General features: G+C 54.4%; 9 protein-coding genes across 9 annotated transcripts; 4 read left to right on the top strand and 5 right to left on the bottom strand.

The window, feature by feature from the left end:
- Positions 1 to 2,554: 2,554 nt before the first annotated feature.
- J7T54_004813 (tRNA threonylcarbamoyladenosine dehydratase 2) lies at positions 2,555 to 3,961 on the bottom strand (the record flags this gene model as incomplete). The annotated part of the gene is made up of 2 exons (XM_051503506.1): positions 2,555 to 3,893; positions 3,951 to 3,961. The coding sequence occupies 2 exons, from the start codon at positions 3,959 to 3,961 to the stop codon at positions 2,555 to 2,557; spliced, it is 1,350 nt and encodes a 449-aa protein (XP_051365123.1).
- Positions 3,962 to 4,408: 447 nt separating this feature from the next.
- J7T54_004812 (uncharacterized protein) lies at positions 4,409 to 6,097 on the top strand (the record flags this gene model as incomplete). Its single annotated transcript, XM_051503505.1, has 1 exon — positions 4,409 to 6,097. The coding sequence occupies one exon, from the start codon at positions 4,409 to 4,411 to the stop codon at positions 6,095 to 6,097; it is 1,689 nt and encodes a 562-aa protein (XP_051365122.1).
- A 136-nt stretch (positions 6,098 to 6,233) lies between these two features.
- Positions 6,234 to 7,698, bottom strand: J7T54_004811 (Argonaute-binding protein-like protein; the record flags this gene model as incomplete). The annotated part of the gene is made up of 4 exons (XM_051503504.1): positions 6,234 to 6,683; positions 6,738 to 7,414; positions 7,468 to 7,583; positions 7,631 to 7,698. The coding sequence occupies 4 exons, from the start codon at positions 7,696 to 7,698 to the stop codon at positions 6,234 to 6,236; spliced, it is 1,311 nt and encodes a 436-aa protein (XP_051365121.1).
- A 380-nt stretch (positions 7,699 to 8,078) lies between these two features.
- On the bottom strand, positions 8,079 to 9,500 carry J7T54_004810 (Autophagy-related protein-like protein; the record flags this gene model as incomplete). Its single annotated transcript, XM_051503503.1, has 4 exons — positions 8,079 to 8,221; positions 8,283 to 8,920; positions 9,062 to 9,181; positions 9,388 to 9,500. The coding sequence occupies 4 exons, from the start codon at positions 9,498 to 9,500 to the stop codon at positions 8,079 to 8,081; spliced, it is 1,014 nt and encodes a 337-aa protein (XP_051365120.1).
- A 1,387-nt stretch (positions 9,501 to 10,887) lies between these two features.
- On the top strand, positions 10,888 to 13,170 carry J7T54_004809 (Spermatogenesis-associated protein-like protein; the record flags this gene model as incomplete). Its single annotated transcript, XM_051503502.1, has 3 exons — positions 10,888 to 11,131; positions 11,185 to 12,783; positions 12,836 to 13,170. The coding sequence occupies 3 exons, from the start codon at positions 10,888 to 10,890 to the stop codon at positions 13,168 to 13,170; spliced, it is 2,178 nt and encodes a 725-aa protein (XP_051365119.1).
- Positions 13,171 to 13,418: 248 nt separating this feature from the next.
- Positions 13,419 to 15,183, bottom strand: J7T54_004808 (Cytoplasmic dynein 1 light intermediate chain-like protein; the record flags this gene model as incomplete). Its single annotated transcript, XM_051503501.1, has 4 exons — positions 13,419 to 14,245; positions 14,296 to 14,389; positions 14,449 to 14,828; positions 14,880 to 15,183. The coding sequence occupies 4 exons, from the start codon at positions 15,181 to 15,183 to the stop codon at positions 13,419 to 13,421; spliced, it is 1,605 nt and encodes a 534-aa protein (XP_051365118.1).
- Positions 15,184 to 15,854: 671 nt separating this feature from the next.
- On the top strand, positions 15,855 to 16,559 carry J7T54_004807 (uncharacterized protein; the record flags this gene model as incomplete). The annotated part of the gene is made up of 3 exons (XM_051503500.1): positions 15,855 to 15,910; positions 15,957 to 16,449; positions 16,512 to 16,559. 3 exons carry the CDS (start codon positions 15,855 to 15,857, stop codon positions 16,557 to 16,559), a joined length of 597 nt encoding a protein of 198 aa, XP_051365117.1.
- A 214-nt stretch (positions 16,560 to 16,773) lies between these two features.
- J7T54_004806 (uncharacterized protein) lies at positions 16,774 to 17,875 on the bottom strand (the record flags this gene model as incomplete). The annotated part of the gene is made up of 2 exons (XM_051503499.1): positions 16,774 to 17,753; positions 17,806 to 17,875. 2 exons carry the CDS (start codon positions 17,873 to 17,875, stop codon positions 16,774 to 16,776), a joined length of 1,050 nt encoding a protein of 349 aa, XP_051365116.1.
- Positions 17,876 to 18,989: 1,114 nt separating this feature from the next.
- J7T54_004805 (septin) lies at positions 18,990 to 20,543 on the top strand (the record flags this gene model as incomplete). Its single annotated transcript, XM_051503498.1, has 7 exons — positions 18,990 to 19,004; positions 19,118 to 19,193; positions 19,279 to 19,395; positions 19,449 to 19,536; positions 19,592 to 19,729; positions 19,778 to 20,245; positions 20,300 to 20,543. The coding sequence occupies 7 exons, from the start codon at positions 18,990 to 18,992 to the stop codon at positions 20,541 to 20,543; spliced, it is 1,146 nt and encodes a 381-aa protein (XP_051365115.1).
- Positions 20,544 to 20,718: the final 175 nt, after the last annotated feature.

Raw genomic sequence — 20,718 nt, 5'->3', positions numbered from 1 at the left:
GCCGTGGAGTACGCCAGCCCAGCCTTCAGCCCAGCGCATTGCACACCTATATCGGTCCTCTACACCAGTTCGCTGCACCATTTCGCTGATATGAGGACTCGACACCTTCTCGCGAAGGGGGCTGGATCAGCTCACTGCCGGCTGAACGGTTTATGTATCAAAACGGCAGACCAGCGGTGGCCCGTGACATGCGGCTAGCCTAGTCAGAGAGAAGGAACGTGGCATTGCACAAACCCAAGATGAGGGGGCCTGTTGCTCATAGCCTTCGACAGCTAACACTTCCGAGCCTAGTCTTGAATGTTCGAAGCCTGGTATTCTAAAGGCGAGATGTGTCGATGGAATCCTCTTTGCAAGCGATGCTTGAACACGGGATGCATTGCGCCGTACGAACCTTGTACAACATGTCACCACGCTGCCTCGTTGCCCTGCTTCTCGATATGCCTCTGACCCGGGGTACTTACAAGTCTCTCCTGACGATTCTCGCACATCATTTACAAAGTCAGATTGAATTCCAGGACGCTGGCCTATTTTTCGGCTATCATTGGCTCGTTGGGAAATTTCGTGTAACCCAATGGACTCTCTCGGGCGCTTAGCCTGGTGCCAGTATCTAGGGTAATTTTGATCAGTATATGACAGTCCAGAGTTCAATATTATTGCGATCAGTGCTCATTTATTTCCGTCCCTCCGTGCTACGGAATACTTTTCATAGCTCCTACTTTCAAGTTGCTGTTATGCCTCGCAGACGCAACGCAGAGCCACCATTTTGGCACATGAGGTACGGGTCTAGGGACTCGCGAGGACGCACATTCAGTGAAAAAATGTGTCTGACGCATTGGCGTGATAAAGAATCACAAAAACACACATGTAGATACATTCGTGGACTTCACGTCGACAAGACGGACCGTGACATACTCGAAACATGCCAACAAGGCGTTTCATGTGCTCGGGGCTGTCTACAAATTGTAAATACACTTTAGAACCACTGTGGAATCATATTCATGCACGGTCAGGGGAGCTGCTTTGCACTCTGTGCAAGGCGATCAGTGCTGTCAAGTTCAGGCAGATCAATGTTGTTTATACTGCCCGTGTGTTCTAACCACTGGCCATCTTCTCGAGGCAGGCCACGATTTGATTGGAGTACAAGCTCGGAAACCGACCGAGAAGAAACCAATCTTCCAATGCTCAAGCAAGATGGCCTACTCACGAGCCCGGTGATCTCCTAGACACATCACGCAGAGCCAGCTGTTCGCCGTTGGCCGTAGCAAGTGACAATAAGCGTGGCCAACGTGCGGACCTCGCCCAGGCGGCTGCGAAAGCCATGAGGTATCAACACTTCTAAGTCCCTGTCTAGATGCCCAACTCGGAGTTCGCCTTGCAGTAGAGCCAGATTATGCGTCTAAATTGAGGGTGTGTTGGTGACCCGGGCAGCCCTGCTTGCTCGAACGAGGCCAACAGCATTTGCACGAGTAACCGCGTTTGCCTAGTCCGTGTACCCTCGTGGCCAGCACTCGGGCTCGAAAGATGAATATCCAAAAAGGCGTGCAAAGGTATAGAGTAACAGCGCTACCATGCACGATAGACTGTGTGCCCCTACTCAGGCCCAGCATCACTCAATGATGGGCCAGGCTTTAGACAAGGCAGATGGGATCACCCTGTGTTGGAGTCATTCCATGAAGCACAAAGGCTTATTGAAGAGGAAGAACGTTTTGTTACCTGCAATCATACCACACCCCTCTGAGGGCGAGTGGCCATCAGCCAACATGAACGTTAGAGCCAGGACGTCAGCCCTGTTCGTATCTACTGGTCAAGACCGTAGACTTTGGAGTAGGCGTGCTGTGTCTCTTGAAAGGTTAATAACTGTCGGTGACTGGGCCCAGGGAGTTGTGTGCGCTTAGAGGTCAGATTGGTGGTGCGTAGCACACAGCGCCGAGAGAAAGGGCTCGCCACTCGTTCAGTTGAGCGAATCCTCGCACGACACACCCAATAATAAGGCGTACAGCTATTGGGGTTGCAAGCCCTGCCCTTCGCGGTGAATATTGGCCCCTATAGGGACCGCTGACGCTGAGTGAGGTGAGCTAGCACACCGATTCACCTGCCATCACGTCGTGCCATGTTCGCGACAGGGGCCATCAGGAGGCAGATGTTGAACTTATCATGCAAAGCTGCGGGAGGACGGGTTGCTAGACCAGACCGACTTTAGTCCTCGCAAGCTTATCCCTCCACGTCACGTCAATGCTATCACCTCCTGGCTCCAGCAGAGTCTAGAGTCGATGACTACAGCCTCGTCCAGCTGCTTTGCATGGCAAGACCTCGCTCTATCGTGACCATTATTGGCTTTGTTGAAGTCCTGCAGATGCAGCTTTCCGTCCGCTGCTATGGGTGTTGGAAAAAGTTCCAGTTTCAACCGGGGAGGCGGTGAGCGCGAACCCACCGATGCAAGGCGGCTGCGAGAACCGGACATGAATGTCATCCTTCTATATTGAGGGCCAATATTGATTCGTAAATATTCTATACATGACATCATTTTAGTACAAGACCAAGCACTGGTCAATCCTCAGCGATACTTCTCCAACTCGGCAATCTCGGCCCTCTTTCTAGCAACCTTGTCCACAATGTCCGCGTCGTATACCTCTACAACCTTCTTGCCCTCTTTGAAAACCTCACGCTCGTGCTTGAGAGCTTCTTCCTTTGTCATACAAACGAGATCGCTTAGGCGCAGCTTGGACGCTCGCTGCGAGTCCTTGTCGTTCTCGTCACCCGTGAATGACACGTTCGTCTCTTCAGGCTTCTCCCAGCGGACCAGAACAATACGAGTTGGGATGCCCGAGATGATGCTCCGACCGCTATACAGGTCGTCGGACAAAAAGGCAACGTCATTGAGCGTGATCGGCGTCTTGAGCCCAATGAGACCGGGGTGGAACAGCCGACCAAGCTTCTCCTCCGACCCGTTTACGTAGTTCAGGATCCCCTCGTACATCTTGTCTCTCCCCTTTGCAGGGACATAGTCATGTGGATATCCCGTTATGCTGAGTATAATGTGGTTCGCAACGGTCAGACCAAAGATCGCAGGCATAGTGCCCAATACTGGCAAGATTCGCACTCGAAATTGAGGCATCGCTGCTAGATCTCCCACGGTCCCCTTCTGGAACTCCTCCTCCGGGAGTGGCAGCAGCTCTGCCTTGCCCTCGCCGGTTCTTTCCGTGGAATACACCGCCGGGATACCTGCCGTAACGCCCTGCAGCTTGAGGCGGCGGCGGGTGGAACGTGAAAGACCGTCGTCAGTGGTGGTGGCAATGTCCCCAACAATGATGCGCGTAGGATCAGATTTGCAACCAGCCCCCATAGAGCTGATCACTGGCAGCTTGTTGTCGTGACAATACTTTAGCAGCGCCACTTTCGTGTCTATGTTGTCAATTGCGTCAACAACATAGTCAGGCTTGCGATCAGTGCCCTTCCACGGGTTGAGCAGACGAGCGGCTACGTCGCCGTCAAACTTCTCTTGCCGCAGGTCAAACTTTACCCACGGCGAGATGGCGATGAGTCGGCGTTCCAAGCATTGGACTTTTGGTATCCCCACGTCAGCGAGAGTCGCCACAGCGTGGCGGTTCAAGGAGCTCAATGTGACCTGATCGAAATCAATCAAGCGGATGTTGGAAACACCAGAACGAGCAAGAGAGGCTGCGCAATGCGATCCAACGCCTCCACAGCCAACCACTACAACGAACGCGTCTCGTAGTTTAGCCAGGCCATCATCGCCTAGGAAGACTCTGTTGCGGGCCAGTTGCTCCAGAATAAGCTCTTCATCGAAATCACCTGCCTGTGCTCGCTGCGCCAACGCTTGGTTCCTTGCATCTTCCTTGTCCACGGCTGTTGGCGTGGAAGCTGCCCCAAAGCTGTTCAGCTGCGACACGTTAGCTCTCATCTTTGGAACATGTTAGACTCCAGCATACCCTCTGACCATCTTGATCGTCCGCCAATGAAGGTATTGAACTTTTCAGCTGCGACAGCCGTAGTTCTCTGTCAAACGTTTGATAACCAAGCAGAAGAGAGGCAGCAGTGGCTCCAGAAAGTATTGCCGTGGCTACAAGCTGCCAGCGATGGTCCGAGAAGACATCCAAAGAAAAAGGAGCCATTTCATACCATGGTGCCCTTAGCTAAACAAAAGGGGTGAAATTGCGACGTGAAAGTGCAGTATTGGTTTCTACACTTGCACAAATCACGAATGAGGTTATAATTTGTGGCTCCCACTAGCAATGCACAGATTAGTCATCGCACGTAGCATCCTCCTACTGGTGGGGCTTGAGTGACGACGTTTCCCATCTCATGCACAATTGTCCACGTCGTCAAACCATTCCAGTTGTCAATCTTGGGAAGACGACGGGCACCTTGCGGCGCGCTGTCCATCAAGATGCGACCACGTCCTGTGGTCTGCCGACTTTGGCAGCCCCTGCGCCTTCGAGCACCCGGGCCTCGCTGCCAGCAAAGCTTCACACCACGTCCTTCGACTCAAACCCAATCCGCCAATGTCAGCACGCGCTATCGCCCTACCGTGTCCTCTCCAACATCCTCGAATTCGACACTAATCCGCACATATGCCTCAGAGCGCACGCGATACTGGCTGCGACACGAGTTCAAACTCTTCATCCGTTATGGGCTTATATCCCTGGCCGGTTTCGCCTGCTTCCAGGTCGTGTACTTCATGTACCAGGAGGAAAAACTGGAACGGGAATATCCGACGCCGCATGAATGGGAATGGCGGGAGCGTCATATGTTGCGAGAAGCGAAGAAGTGGACTAAACCGCATGGCAACAAGTACGCCTCGCCATCGCAGGCACTCCAACTAGCGAGAAACCTCTGCCTCGCACACGAGGATCTAAATCGAAACGGACACAAGATCCCACGGCTACATGATCACGAAGATCCGAATGACGAGACACCTTGGGAATTCATCCCGCACGACATCTCTGGAATGAGCGAAGAATGGAGGCGCGGGTACTTTGAAACGATCATGCTGGCGGCAAAAGCGGCCGGCGATTGCGATGGGTGGCTCAAGGACAAGGGACACAGTGGGAAGATCATGTGCTGGGAGCCAAAATTTGTCATCGGACCATCGAACCCTCGTCCGGCACCCGTGCCCCCTGGTAGCCCACCACCTCCGCGCGAGGAGGATTGCGAGGTAGCCTTCCCTGCAGCAGACCGGTTTTATCTGAAGATACTGGCAACACAGGGCCTTAACCAGCGGCAGAGGATGCAGGCTGCACTAGAATACGCCAACTTTCTGGAGCTGAAGCGCAGTGGCGAGGGGGCTGGGGCACTATACGACTTGGCACTTGCGGAGGCTACGCAGGGCCTCGATAAAGCATCCCTGCCTTACGACCCTAAAACTCTGGTCATGAAGGAGAAAAGACCATTGCCTTCGCTGAACATTTTCGAGGCTGTGACAGCCGTCGCTAACCACAAGGCTCGCGGTGGAGACACAGCCTCTGCTCTGCCAATGTACATTTCTCTTCTCAAAGTCCGCCGTGCGTTGCCCACAAAGGCCCCGCGCGTCCCCGTGCAGAAGAGACCCAAGCCCTCGACGATGCAACGGATTGTCGACTTTGTGTCGGAACCCGACTACCCCGCGCCTCCGACAGATGGTACGCAGCCTCCGTGGCGCAGCCCTGAAGAGCGCTGTCAAGAAGCATCTCTTGACCTATTTATAGGCGAGATCCTCTATGCGTCGTCATCGCAAGAGGATGGCGTGGCATGGACACGCGAGGGTGTGGATCTTGCCGAAGAGCAGATGCGCGAGCTCAAGTTGACAGATGGCCGGGATGCAGCCATCGCCAAGGATCGATGCCGTGAATGTCTGAAGACAGGGCTGGATAATTGGTCCTTAATGGTGACGCGTCTCATGCGAGAAGAGCAGCAGAAGAAGAAAGAGGCATCCAAGCCCAGCGCCTTGTCTTTCTGGAATAGTGCGCCGCAAGAGACGGAAGGGCGGTGGGAGGCGGAGGCGACGGTCGTCAAGGAGAGGGTGAAGAGGACGCTAGACCTTGTGGATGACACCCGCCCCATGATGGGTGCTGGTGCCAAGTCGCTTTTCCAAGCATGAGCGGCGTCTGTACGTGCAGCGACGAGCGGTTTTGCCTTGTTGTATTGCTATGAGTGTCTGTAGCACTATTCTGTGATATCCCGTAAATCAACAGCGATTCTTTTCACCGCCTGACTGCCTCGTGACTCAGGATGGCTCAAGCCCCTTCGCCCCTTGCAAGATCCTCCAGGGTCGGGTCAATCGCCTGCCCTGTTTCGGCATACCTCTCCCACATCTCGGCTTGCTTTCTGTACCGGTCCAGCCGCTCCGCATGATAGACCTCCACAACCGGCTTGTCTCCTTCGGCCACCTCCCCCCAGTTCTCATCCGTTAGCTCCTGGGTCTCCGGGATTTCCTCTTCGCCTTCCAATTGCGGCATGAGAGGGACGGGGATCAGGTCGTTTTCCAACGTGGGACCCAAGGCGTTGCGCTGCAGGTAATCGAGAATAGGCTCGAGTGCCGTGATGAGAATGCACTCTGCGTAGTTTGGTTCGGAGGAAGAATAGCAAGGCACACCCAAGGCAGGAATAAAGAGGCTCGGATTGCCGGACGGAGGTGCCAAAGGCAAGTCGACAATATCTGAGTAGATCTGGTAGCATCGAGCGCGCTATAGGCGTCAGTTTACATTGATGTCTTCTTCGAACGATGCAAAACCACCTACCTTGGCGAGAAAGTCCTTGAAATCGGGGTTGATAAGTTGATCAGCCTGGAGGAGTGTATCAACAAGAACCATGGAGCTGATATTCTTGCCCCAGGTATCCCAAGCTGCCTTTTCGTCGAGATATTTCTCAACCACCGAGCAAGTATCACCTACAGCAACAATGTCAAGGACCGCATTTTCCCCAAGCATGTGCGGGAGGACGTCCTCAAACATGCTCTTCACATTGTCCTCTGGGCTAGTATACCCCTTGACATGGTTCAAATCGGGTGTCGTCTTGACGCCAGCGTGCACAAGGCTGGGCATGGGAACATTGAAGCTCGATGTGACAGTCAGAGCCCTCTTCTCCTCAGGCCACCACCAACACTCCCCGACATTGGCGAGGACAACTCCAGGAGGGCCCTCATCCGTAGCGGTGCTTGCCTGCTCGTGGACTGCCTTGATCACGCGGACCATGCTGCCCTTGTCGATGCCTCCTTCGCCGGTGATGACCCGCCCCGCAACCCAACCGAGTACCTTGGTGCATTCGCCAAATATGATCACGACGCGGGACTTTTTCGAAAGACTTTTCTCCGCGAAGATGGGGATGTGTTTCTCAGTGGACGGCGTACCAAGCGGGAGAGGAACCTTGACGAGGCCTTCATCCTCCAGGCGTTCGTGGACGATCTTCTGAAGAGCGTCTGAGCAGAGATTAGCAGCATGGACACAGAGAAGCAGACTGCTTAAAACGTACAGTCCATGCAAAAGCGCTGGCGAAAGTTGATGCGCTCGTTTCGGTCAAGGAAGTACTTGAAGTAAAAGTCTGGATTCGCAAGCGAGCGGACCTCGTCATCTTCGTTGACGAAGTATCTATTGTCATGTCAGCCAAGGCCGGGTGCAGGACTAGCGAGACGCACCCAAGCTCTTTCAAGTCGTAGGGGAAGTACGCGTCTTTCGGCAGACCTGACCAGTGTCGACGAAACATAGTGACTGGGAGGGGAGGGGAGTATACGAAGCGTGGTACTTCAAGAAGCGGAAGCCTCGAGGTATGAGGCGCAGAGAAGGGTGAAAACGTAGTTGGGGAGGAGTAAGTGTTAGGCCAGAGAATTAACTGCCTGTGGAGGATAAGATATCGGACGACACGAGAGAGCATGCCGTGATTGATATTTCGCACGACTTGGAAACGAAGGCTTGCTTTCAGGCGGCGCAAACATGTATTTCTTTTTGTTTTCAGACTAGTACTGCAGACAACCGATATGAAATCAAACGCCGTATTATGCCAGTCCAAGGAGTCCTTACGTGTATCGATAGCCAAACGCCTCGCCGAGGTATGAGAGTTATACATTACATGCGTTCATCACATCATTAGTTCCCGCCCTGGTTGTATCGGCTTCGGAAAGCCTGGCTAATGCTGAAGCGACTGCTTGAGCCAGGACGTCCCATGTGACTGGCCAGCGCTTCCTCCAGCGCGGATTGAGTTACCGAAGCATCTAGTTGAGAGGTCAGCGCTGGAAGGCGGCGAAGATCAGTCAATCATACCGTCAAGATCACTAAAGCTGCTTCCCATACTTGGGGTCCCATCACTCCCTTCTCGTGACTTTGCGATTGGGCTCCGACCGGACAGCTCTGTCGTTCGTCGGGGCGACAGTGGGCCTGGCGTCCTCTGCTCCGAAGAGCGTGCTGGTCTGCGCGCTGGCGTCGGCAGATTGGTGTCGGAATCCGATGTTTGCGAGTGATGTGGGCGCTGTGCAGCCTTGCCTACCCGCCTTGCTCCGGATGGGCGCACTTCGTCCCTCAGTGTTGATGTCATGCTCTGGCCCGATCTGTCATTGCCGCCGGCTGGAGGCTGATAGGGCTGGAAAGCCGGCTCGGATTCGTCGTCCTCGTCGTCGTACACATTCGAAGCCTTTTGCTGGTATCTTGGCGGTCGGCGAATGATCCGGGACTGTGCAGGATATGATTCGTCCTCCGAGGAGCCTGAACTCGACTCGGCCGGACCCGGAGACAGTCGCTGATCATTGTCACTGGGAGGGCTGACCTCTGCAGGCGGTGATTGAGGTGTTGAGTCTATAGGGAGCGAGGAGAGCCTCTTCCGAAGAACATGGTCTGCTTGGCGACTTGCCGTGCCAGTTCGCGTCGAGCTGCCCAGCTGGAGCGACGAAGCCTCCCCGGCATCTCTTAGAACAGCCGTGCTGGTAGATGCATTCCTAGACACACCAGGTCGCGACGTGTTCAGAGATGACGCATGACCTGCTGCCTCATTTCTTATAGATGGCGAGTCGCGACGTAGTGATCGCGATGCAGCCGCTGAATCAGGGCCTGGTACGGGGGAGGGTGCGCTGCTTGACCCTCCGCGGGCAGCAGCCGTGGCCTTGAGCAGTTGCGCGCGGACCTGCGATGTATGTCGTTCGGTGAGGTATGCAACCTGCTTAAGGATAAAGTCGACGGGGACATTGAAGCGGCTGGCGCTGGAAGGAGGTTAGCCAGGGCAACGGCGAGATGTGAGCAATGATCGTACACTTGTGTCCCTGTCAAGACTAGTTAGCGGGTTCTCTAGGCGCAGGCAGGGTCATTAAATACAGTTTATGTCGTCTTGTGTGGTCCCTGTCTTGGAGAGAATCTTCCACAGAGCGGCATCGTCCGCAGGTCTCCAAGTAACCTGAGCATTTCTCACATTAGCTTTGTTACCTGTGATGCCAGCAAGGTGTCGCTCACGGATGGCGGGTCAACGAAGTCGCCGCGGGGTATCGGCACCCGGATGTAGACAGTGTATTCGGACTCGCCCATTGCCGCAATCGGCGTTCATACTATAAACGGAGGAGAGGCGCGAATTGATGAGAAGCGAAGGACGGTGACGGATGATGTAAAGGTTGAGGCCGGTGACGGAGACGAGTGATCTCCATCCAGGCATTAGTTTGCGGGCGGAGCCACCTAGCAGCTAGCGCTGCCAGCATGCCGCTGCCATGTGACAGGGGTCGCGTCTGTGCCTACCCCACACTAGCTGCCTGGCATTGGGGTCTTGGATTGTTGCTCAGGAAGCTTGAGCCTCGAGGAAACATGAACCTAAAGGGCTTCATCCGCTTCTTTGGTCACCTAGAAGAATCTTTCGTCTACAATCGAGGTCGGAGTCAAGTGTCACTTCATGTGGTCTGTTGCGCCAAAGCACAGTCCGGTTGCTACTTTGGTTGTCTGTCTACTGGTATTCTTCTGCTGGTGCGTGAGCTTTAGTTGCCCCGCAGAGGCCGTTCGGCCGGAGTTCAGCAACGGATGGCCTACTGTCACTGTCGCTATCAGCCATAACATCAATGTCTCCACCGCCGTCTTCGCCCTCCAGTCGGCAGTCTTGCCATCCTCGACTGGTGAAACGACGCTCTGCTCTCTGGGGACAGCTTGTTCTCTCTAGTCTATCCCTATCCTCGTGACGAAGTCGCGCGCGGAGTTGTCATGCACCGCACAACATCATGTCCCAACAGGCGTAACGAGGCACTCTTCACATACTTGCATCAACCCCTTCTGCCACCAGCACAGACGCTTTATCCGTACTTTAGCACGCATTTGAAAATAGTTGGCTTAGTCTAGAAGGTTAGCCTGGTGTTGGCCGCGCTCAGTTTGGCGAGGAAAATCTGCCTGGCGCCATATAGTTATATATGCGCAGCACGACGCGTCGTAGGTCTTGACCAACACTCGCAGCACCAGCAGTCGAGGTCTTCGTCTGGCCGTATCTTGATCAGAAGACACGGTTCCCAAATATCGATCATGTTCTTCGGTGTACAGAGTTTTACAAAAGAATACACGTTCATTGAGCCGAGCAAGTGTGGAGTCTGGAGACGACGTTTGCAGATCCCTGCAGAAAGCAGCAAAGCTGTTAGCTTGATCCGGTGATTATGTAAGCTGCAATTATCCGGGAAAAGGCCCCTGCGCCTTGCGCCCCCGCAGACCTCATCCCACCAACGAGACCCTGGGCGTACTTTCAACTTCGGGTCTGATAACTTGGCGGGGTTCAATTTTGCCTTTCAGTTTCTTTGTACTTTTTGAGATTAACGCTGGCAAATCATCACAAGACGCTTAGGAATCTGGCGCTCTACATTATAGCCATATACTATCGCCCACACAATCTTACGCGACATCCTGTCCCTCTGACCCCGCGGCCCTGTTAGGTCCAACACCCAGCATAATGGTTGCCTCTGAGCTCACGGCTTCGGCAAAGGCCCTGGGGCCGATTCCTTCAGATGGAGGCCAACAGACGGCATTGCCATTGCAGCCTCTCACAAACCAAGCAGACAAAAGTTCGAGCGCCTTTGTCAGAAGTCTTGCAAACAGTCTTGTCGCATGGCAGCCTCTGGACGATGCTACAATTGAGCGAGCCCGGAGGGAGCACAAGCTCATATACATGCACATCGGCTACAGAGCTTGCCACCGTGAGTCCGCATGGAAACAACCTCACAAGCTTCCCGCTGATGCAATAGATCAGACTGTCGCCTCATGGCGCACGAGTCGTTCGCAAACAAGGAATGCGCCAGCATCATCAACGACTCCTTTATCCCCGTGGCAATTGACAGAGATCAGCGGCCAGACTTGGATGCGATCTACATGAACTATGTTCAAGCACTCGCTAACATCGGCGGCTGGCCGTTGAACGTGTTCCTCACCCCAAACCTCGAGCCGGTGTTTGGCGGCACCTACTGGCCATGTGCAAACTCATCGCCGCTGACAACGGACGACAGTGAGGAAGAAGTCTTGGGCTTTCTGGCGATTGTAAAAAAGGTCAGGGATATTTGGAGGGATCAGGAGTCGAGGTGTCGGAAAGAAGCCACGGAAATGGTAGCTCAGTTGCGGAACTTTGCTGCTGAGGGTACCTTGAACGGTACACGTAACTTTACGCCAGGCGCCGCAAGTTCACAGCAAGCAGCTCAGACCACCACTGCCCACGAATCCGCTTCAACACAGACCAAGACGGCCAGTGAGGTCGACCTTGACCAGCTAGAAGACGCCTACTCCCATATTGCCGGGACCTATGATCCCGTGTACGGCGGTTTCGGGCTTGCGCCCAAGTTCGTCACACCTCCCAAGCTGGCGTTCCTCATGTCGCTCCCCAACTTGCCGGGACCGGCCAGAGATGTCATTGGGCACTCAGAGTGCGAAACTGGCCTCCAGATGGCCCTTGCCACTCTCCGGAAGGTGCGCGACGGAGCGCTGCGCGATCATGTCGGAGGCACCGGGTTCTCCAGGTTCTCTCTGACGCCTGACTGGACAGTTCCCAACTTTGAGAAGCTGACATCAGACAATGCTCTGCTTCTTTCGCTCTACACGGACGCTTGGAAGCAGGGAGGCAAGGCGAACGATGAGTTCCGCGACGTTGTGATCGAGCTCGCCGACTACCTCACGACCGCACCCATTGCGCTGCCCAACGGCGCCTTTGCAACTTCCGAGGCCGCGGATTCGTACCAGAAGAAAGGCGATCAAGAGATGTGGGAGGGCGCTTATCATACGTGGACACGTAAAGAGTTTAACCGCGAGGTCGAGGCCCTCGACAAGCAAGCCGCGCAAATCGCAGCTGCTTATTTCGGAATCCGCGAAGATGGCAACGTGGAACAGCATCACGACCCCAACGACGAGTTCATCAACCAAAACACACTCAGTGTCCACCGATCACTCGATGAGCTGAGCAGGCAATTTGGCGTCTCCGTTGAGCGGGTCGAGGACTGCATCCATTTTGCCAAGACCGCGCTCAGTAAGAAGCAGCAACAGGATCGTGTTCGCCCAGAGATTGACGACCAGGTTGTCGTGGGCACAGTGGGCTTGGTCATCGCTGCTCTGGCCCGAGCGGAGGACGCGCTAGATGAGCCGAAAGGCGTCTACCCGTACCAGAAGAAATGCTCGGACGCCGTGGACTTTATACTTCGGGAGAAGTTGTGGGACCCTGTGAGCCAGACATTGCACAGGACGTGGAACGGGCAAAGGGGTGGCGAGGGTTTCGCGGACGACTACGCTTACTTGATCAAGGGGCTTCTCCAACTCTGGCACTCCACAAAAGATGACAACTTGCTCATGTTTGCAGATCAACTACAGAGTCAGTGCTGCCAATGGCTTGCTTAATGAAAAACTTGCTGACAACTCTATAGAAGCGCAAATCGCAAAGTTCTACGACCCTGCCGGCGGGTTCTACACGACAGTCGCCGATGCCCCACACACAATTCTGCGACTCAAGGATGGACTTGATACCACCCTTCCATCTACCAACGCCGTCTCGGTAGAGAATCTTTTCCAGCTGGGCCACATCCTTGCGGATGACAAGTATGTGTCTCTGGCTCACAACACGATCAACGCATTTGAGGCCGAGATGCTACAACACCCTTGGCTGTTCCCTGGTTTGCTTGGGGGGGTAGTCAAAGCACGCTTGCCAGAGACCCAGGAGCCACCACCAACACGTTACAGGCTCCTCAGGGCAAAGGCATAGTGTATTTAGCAGCAGAGGTTATTATTGTGCACATGTAGCGTTGGGGTGATGGGCTGACGGCGTTCTGGGTTACGTATTTTTATGGGTCATCACAAGTGTTTCAATATACGTTTTGTCAAATCCCTCGCTCACACATACATGCTTTCTGCTGTCAAAAAGGGTATCTAATCTACCACCACTCGCCCTACGGTATGAGTACAGTAATATGGCGTCTAAACAAATGAGCTCGTGAGGAATGCCTCGCACGTCTAAGACCCTCCACCGGCGGGCTTGTTGATGAGATTCTGAAAGAAATTATGTAGCTGCTCGTTGTCGTACTGCTTGGTGACGTTGGACGTCTCGGGCTGCTCTGACTCTTCCGGCGCTGGTTCAGGAGAGGAGAATGTATTGCGGTCCTGTCTGGGGTTAACGCTGCTCCACGAGAAAGCTGAGGGAGTCCGTACCTTGATGCGCTGCAGCATATCATCCGCGTCCACCTGGATCCCGCCAACATTGAACTGCACGGGCCCAATGTGCTCGCTGACATGCTCTCTCTCCGACCAACCTGGCGGCGCTTCCGGCATGGTCTTCTCCGTCGGCGCCGCCTTGTTCCTGGCCGTCTCCAGGCGCTTGACTTGCTTCTCCAAGAACTCTTGAGCGTCTTCGCTGTACACCGTGACTCCAGCTTGCTTCTTCTGCAGTATCGACTCGACAAGGGCCAGACCATCACTGGCGGACTCCTGGCACCACTCCTCGTACTGCGCGATCGCACTCTCGGCCTGAAGTGGATCGACTGTCTCCTTCTGCGCGGCCCGATTCTGCGCCAACACCTCCAAGCTGGGGGGTTCGCCGCTGAATCGCTCGTCAATGTCCTCGGCCCAGCCTTGTGATATCGTCTCGGCCTCAAATTGTCCGCCCAAAACACGGATCTTGCCCCACGAATCCCAGTTGGGCAGGACCACAATCTTATCGCGATCAATGACGTTCTGCTTTAGTGGCTGCTTCTTCAAAAGGGATGTGATCCCCAGCGTCGAATGAATGAGTGGCGTGAGCTGTGAGGGGGCATTTTGCGACGTGTATATGAGAGATGCGCCATCTGCAGATATGTCAGCGCATACGCAGCACACCATGTCTTCCCACACTTACGTCTCAAGAGCACTGTCCGGAGGTACTGGAGTACGTGGTCGAATGCTTGCTCTTTCCAGCCATTGTTCTTCTCGAGAACCTCCATTCGTTGCGCCTACACATGTCAGCCGGGTAATACTTTCGGGAGATAAGGGGCCTCACATTCTGACAAACCACACACAGGGGTAGACCAAGTGGCTCGGTCCATTCTCCAGGCCCTCGTGGTAAGGAGCTGTCGTCTTCCCCTGATACTGCCTGCGCCGAAGGGGTTCCATCCAGATTGACCGACGCACCACCTCGTCCGCGCGTCTTCCACGCCTCCATAACGTCATTCATCTCGTAGCGCTCCTCATCTCCAAGTTGCTTGGTGACGGACAGGAACAGGATGATCCATTGACGTATTTGGCGAAGCCACAGGTGTGGCTGGGACCAGTCCAGCAATATCACAAGCGCCGTGTTCGGTATGGCTCGGGGCGTCAGGAGGGGTGCGATGAGAGAGGCGAATTCGGCGGATGGTTGAGACAGTAGGTACAATGAGACTCGAGCGAGCGTGTCTGCGCCATGTCAGTACGGCCCGCGACGTGACGGAGCAGGTTTTTGCAGACCATCTTGATCAGCGTCTAGCACATCGTAGTACGTGTAACCCAGCGCGAAGTTGTTCGCTACCGGCGGTATCTTGCGCCGGTCAAAATTGCGTTTCGATTCCGAGCTGGACAAGGAGTCTAGAAAGTCTCGTTGCGAGTCTGGCGTGCCGCCAAGAACCACGAGATTCTTCTCCGGTAGCCGTTTCCCACTGGCGACGGACTCTAGCATCGAGATCCAGAGGTTCTTCTTCTGCTCCCCATTCTGCCCGTCTGCTTCGCCAGACCCAGCGGTCTGCGTCGAGTGGCGGTTCGCGGGTGAGTTCATGCTGTTGAGCCAAGGGAGTTTCGATCGGCGGTCTCTTCAGTAGCACTCGTCCTTCTTCCTGGCTGAAACGGGCTCAACCCAGGTATCAGCGGCGAGCAGCAGTCGACGGTGCTGGTTGTTTGCTAGGTGGATCAGGGGTACCGAGTTAGGCGATCATGGCGATTGCTCTAATGCATGAAACTCCTTGGAAACGTCCAAAGAGTGTCGAAAATTCAGACAGCAATGCGCAATGCGGAGACGGTCGACCCGAATGCGTCAGGAGGCGGACAATCGGTAAGTTGTAGTTGTTATGATGCTCTGTCCAGGTTCGCAGCAGGCAAATGAGGTACGGATACGGACTGGAGAGCTTGGTCGCGTCTGTCCGACAATGACAGGACCCGCAAAAAAGACGCGGGTTCCTGCACCAAGTGCTAGCCCAGAACCACAGATGGCTTGAGCCAGAAGTTTACATCATAAGGCAAACTCAGTCTCTTCAGTATTACTTGTTATTCCGAAATTCGTTTCGCACACACGTTTCTTCTTTGCTCTAACACGATCATCAGCCGGAGACTACCGTCAGCTAACAAGCCCAAGAAGGGCGCGAAGCTTTTGGACGATCTCACCAGCCAGCCAGCCGCCAATATCTTCAGTTTGTCGCCACGCGACGATTCGACGCGCACTCGGTCAACACAATGAATCAAATTCGCGCAATCCAAGCGCTCAACAAGAAAGAGATTGAGAACGGGATGTCAGTCAAATGCCCCCTTTCATGCTTCCCAGCTAACCTCCCCCAGCTCCCCGGAGGCATCTTGGCATCGTGATTATCGCAACACCGCTTTCGTTTACTTTGGCGGACTGCCATACGAGCTCTCCGAAGGCGATATCATCACGATATTCTCTCAGTTCGGCGAACCGACGTTCCTCAAACTTGTCCGAGATAAGGAAACGGGCAAGTCGAAAGGCTTTGGCTGGCTCAAATACGAAGATCAGCGCAGCACGGATCTCGCGGTTGACAACCTTGGCGGCGCCGAAATCCAAGGCCGACTCGTGCGTGTGGACCATGCGGAATACAAGGCTAGGGATGACGAGGATCAAGGCGAATTCAAGGTCGGATGGGAGGATATCATGAAGAAGGAGGGACACGATCTCGAGGAGGATGCACCCAGCAGCGAGGAGGAAGAACGCCGCCCTGCGCTACCCGAAGAAAGAGAACTTGCCCTCTTGATGCGAGACCACGACGACGATGACCCCATGAAGCCTTTCTTAATAGAGGAAAAGAAGAAAGAAGTCGAGGAGGCTCGGCAACGGGCAGACAAACGAGAGAAACGACGACACCACAAATCTCACAGGTCGCTTCGAGATGGGGAAGATCGCCCAAGAAGATCGCGACGGGATGATGACGCAGAGAAGTGCGATCGACGGGAGCGAGAGCGAGAGCGAGAGCGAGACACTCATAAGAACAGAGACGATTCCAAGGATCGCGAAAGGAGGAGACGAAGGCACGGTGATGAGGATAAACGCAGGAATCGCAAAGACAGGCATCGTCACAGCCGAAGCCATTCTCCTCGGCGAAGTCACCGTTGAGCCTTCTGCGATAGCGTTAAGTAACTGCTACGACTGCCCGTGGTAGGGCTTCCACCCTTCTCGATAACAGTTCCGCTTACCATCCTCACCTATCCCAATTATGAACTTCTCCCATCGGCACTTGTACCCGGTGCCGACCACTATGAGGGCATTTTCCTCTATCCACCCTATCAGGCCTTTTGCTGGTCGCGGCGAGCTCGCATGGTTCCCTTGTGTCGCTGGGATGATGCCTCCGGCCACCAACTCATCTCCCGACTCAAAAGTTGTGGAGGCAAAGGAGTACACGTCAGAGAAGACCCGGGGCATCATGGGCAGCTTGCCTATGAACCCCCATTTCCCTTCGGCTTCGCGCTGGTGGTTGCTCTTGTAGCTATTCGGTTTCCGAGGATGCGGTACGTCGAAGACATGCAGTGTCGATTTGTCCGACGTGCACGCCAGCAGTGTACTCGAAGGTGAGAAGTCTAGCGAGAAGATCGTCGCCGGATCAACGCCACGTCGCAGCTCTGCTAGCTTTGCGCAGTTCGCTGTGGAGAATATCCGAATCAGAGTGCCTGTTTCGCTTGCTGTTGCCAAAAGCTCCCCGTCAGGACTGACTTGCAGCGCGCGCAACGCAGAGGAGTGTGCTGGTATGATGCTGACGTTGCCTGTTGCCAGTTCTACTATTTGGACTTGGCCAGATGTCCTACCGGGGATGACAAGTCGATCGTTGGTGAGGCAGCAAAGGCCCCCTTGGTTGTCCGCCGTCTCATACGCGTGGAGGAGATTGGGCTTTTTGGAGAAGGCGTACACTCGTGCGCTATGCTGCAGAACAACCACAATCTTCTGACGATTCAGCTGCACGTTCCGCACGGCTTCCAATGCTGAGATCTCCGTTACCACCTTGCCTTTTTCCTGGTCCCAAATGATGGCTTTATTTATGGCGAATTTCGGTGACTTGCCGCCGCCGACAAGGGCCATGTATTGGGACGTCCCAAGCATTTGAACCAGGCCAAAGCCGCCGTTGAAGTCTGCGTTTAGTTAGTAAGACATGCTGAGCAAGATGAACCGTTGCAGACAGACCTCTCGAATCTTTCAGAGTACCGCTCCTGGAGTCGAAAACTAGCAGCAAGTTAGTTCCAGCGAAGGTCATGGTGAGGAATAGCTCTGGAGGGTCGAACTGCAAACACCTGTTTCTAACCCAACACTAAAACATCCGCGATTCTGATTGAAAGCGGCAGACAGTACCCTGTCCGGAACTGATGTCGATATTGCGCGCCTTACATCCATATCGTTCGACAACTCCGGTCAGGATCCTGACAATTGCTATGGATCCAGGGTAGTCGAGACTTCGTTGACTGTAGGATTCGAGAGCAACGTCGATGGTTGTTGATCTGATAGCCAAGAAGTTGCACTTGAGATCTTCAGTTACAAGAGAAAAGCGCGTTGTCTCCCGAAAATTGCGTTTCTTTGAAAATGCAAATCCAGAAAAGGGATATCGCCCTGTGTTTAGGCTTCTATTATGGTGGTGATGGTGGGAATCAATAAGGATCGGATCTCAAAAGCAATAAATGTGCTGCATTCTGCAGAATCGTGAACAAGCGTGCACCGTTAGAACAGAACCCAGAGGAGGAGGTCTCAAAATCCAAGTAAAAATAAGAAATCGCCCGCTGCACTCTAAGGTAATAATGAATGAGCTACGTGGTTGATTGCATCACGGGATGCGCTTCCGTCGAGGTCACCGGCCTTGGCCCGAGGGGTGGCACAGTGTGGCGTTTGCTGCTGATGTGGCTGAAGCTTTCTGCTTACACGTGATCTCAGAAGGCCATCCGGGAATTGCTCCTCACCTTCCCCCGAGAAACTGCCGTCCCTCAGGCCTTTCCCTCTTAGGAATTAGCGCACTCTCGAGTCTTGGCAAGGGGCATGTTGCCAGAACTTGGGCGGAGGAGCAACGGGCAACGGGGAATGGGCAGTTGCGGTCAGGGTCTCGCAGTGGAAAAGGAACAGCTGGATGGCTGGACCCCCTGAGCCACCGAAATTGCAGCACCCAGACTGCCACTGCAACCGCCATTCTGGGCAACCACTTGTCTTGCTCTAGACATTTTCTCCTTTCAGTTGCTGCACTTCTGCACAACCCATCCATAACCTTGACCTCGTCCACTCACCAATCTCAGGGACAGCTGTCACGACATCCGCGATTCCTCAACCGAACTTGCAATCAAGTGCAAAGAAATTCGCTGCGACAGATCAGCCGACCAATCGCCAAGATGTCGTCCTCCGCTGTATGTTCACCCCCTAGCGGTCACTCTCGATAGCTCGAACCCAATTCAGCCAGCGCGACCATGGTCCGCGTCAACGGTCAACAGACGAATGCTAATGCTTTACGCCTTTATAGAAGATGTTCCGCCGCAAGAAGAACGTCAAGAAGGGCATTCAGTTCTGCCTGATGGTCTGTGGCGCCTCAGGGACCGGTACGATGACCCCCTCCAGCTCGAACCGCCCCCTCGTCGAGCAGCAACGCGACACAACACGAATGAATACTTATTAAGCTCACAGGAAGGACCACATTCGTCAACACGCTCTGCGGCAAGGACGTACTGCAGCATAAGGAGTCTGACGATGCAAGCAACGCTCACACTGAGGATGGTGTCAAGATCAAGCCCATCACCGTTGGTTCGTCACTTGAAAACATGCACAAAGCGCCATAATACTGACGAGACGAACAGAGCTGGAGCTGGACGAGGAAGGCACTCGCATCTCGTTGACCATTGTCGATACCCCCGGCTTCGGAGACCAAATCGACAATGAGGCCAGGTAAGAACATGAAGCCAACAAGCAGCGAAGCTCCTGTCTGACGTTTGATGTGCAGCTTTTCAGAGATTGTCGGATACCTCGAGAGGCAATACGATGACATCCTTGCCGAGGAGTCTCGTATCAAGCGTAACCCTCGCTTCAGGGACAACCGTGTGCACGCTACGCTGTACTTCATCACTCCCACCGGCCATGGGTAAGTTCTACGCCGTACGATGCGAGTTGCCCAACTGATAATCGTTAGTCTCCGTGAGCTCGACATTGAGCTCATGAAGCGTCTTGCACCCCGCGTCAACGTCATCCCCGTCATTGGCCGCGCCGATACCCTTACGCCCGCCGAGCTCGCCGAATCGAAGAAGCTTGTCATGGAGGACATTGAGCACTACCGCATTCCTGTCTACAACTTCCCCTACGACATTGAGGAGGACGACGAGGACACAGTGGAAGAGAATGCCGAGCTCAGGGGCTTGATGCCCTTCGCCATTGTGGGTTCAGAGGATGTTGTAGAGATTGGCGGTCGCAAGGTTCGCGCTCGCCAGTACCCCTGGGGTGTTGTCGAGGTGGACAACCCCCGCCACTCTGACTTCCTGGCTATTCGCTCGGCGCTTCTCCACAGCCACTTGGCCGACCTCAAGGAGATTACCCACGACTTCTTGTACGAGAACTACCGTACCGAGGCTTTGTCCAAGAGTGTCGATGGTTCCACCGGAGGGTATGTTGTATCTCTCATATGCAAGGATTTTGCTGACCCTAAAAGTGCTGATAGGTCGATGAACCCCGAGGACCTTGCCTCCCAATCCGTCCGTCTCAAGGAGGAGCAGCTGCGCAGGGAAGAGGAGAAGCTGCGTGAGATCGAGCTCAAAGTCCAACGCGAGATTAACGAGAAGCGGCAGGAGCTGCTGGCCCGTGAGTCCCAGCTTCGTGAGATCGAGGCTCGCATGCAGCGCGAGTCTGCCGCCCAGGCCACACCCGAACCCGTGGGGGCGAACGGTGATGCCGAGCATCAGTGAACACTGCACGGCGACATGGAGACTATGGACTATGGACTGTTCTATAATACTGGCGTTGGTGTTTCTCGCTCAAGAGAAAAGACAATGGAGGGATAATAATATCCGTGGATCAATTGGAGTATTTCTCTCACCAAAGGTTCATGCCACCTGGCTTGGTCCAGGCACAACGATGGCA

The sequence above is a fragment of the Emericellopsis cladophorae genome (assembly GCF_022114955.1).
Source record: "Emericellopsis cladophorae strain MUM 19.33 chromosome Unknown NODE_5_length_938552_cov_118_678949, whole genome shotgun sequence".
NCBI lineage: Eukaryota > Fungi > Ascomycota > Sordariomycetes > Hypocreales > Bionectriaceae > Emericellopsis > Emericellopsis cladophorae.
The sequence above is the reverse complement of the archived record's forward strand: the minus strand, read 5'-3'. Positions and strand labels throughout refer to the sequence as shown.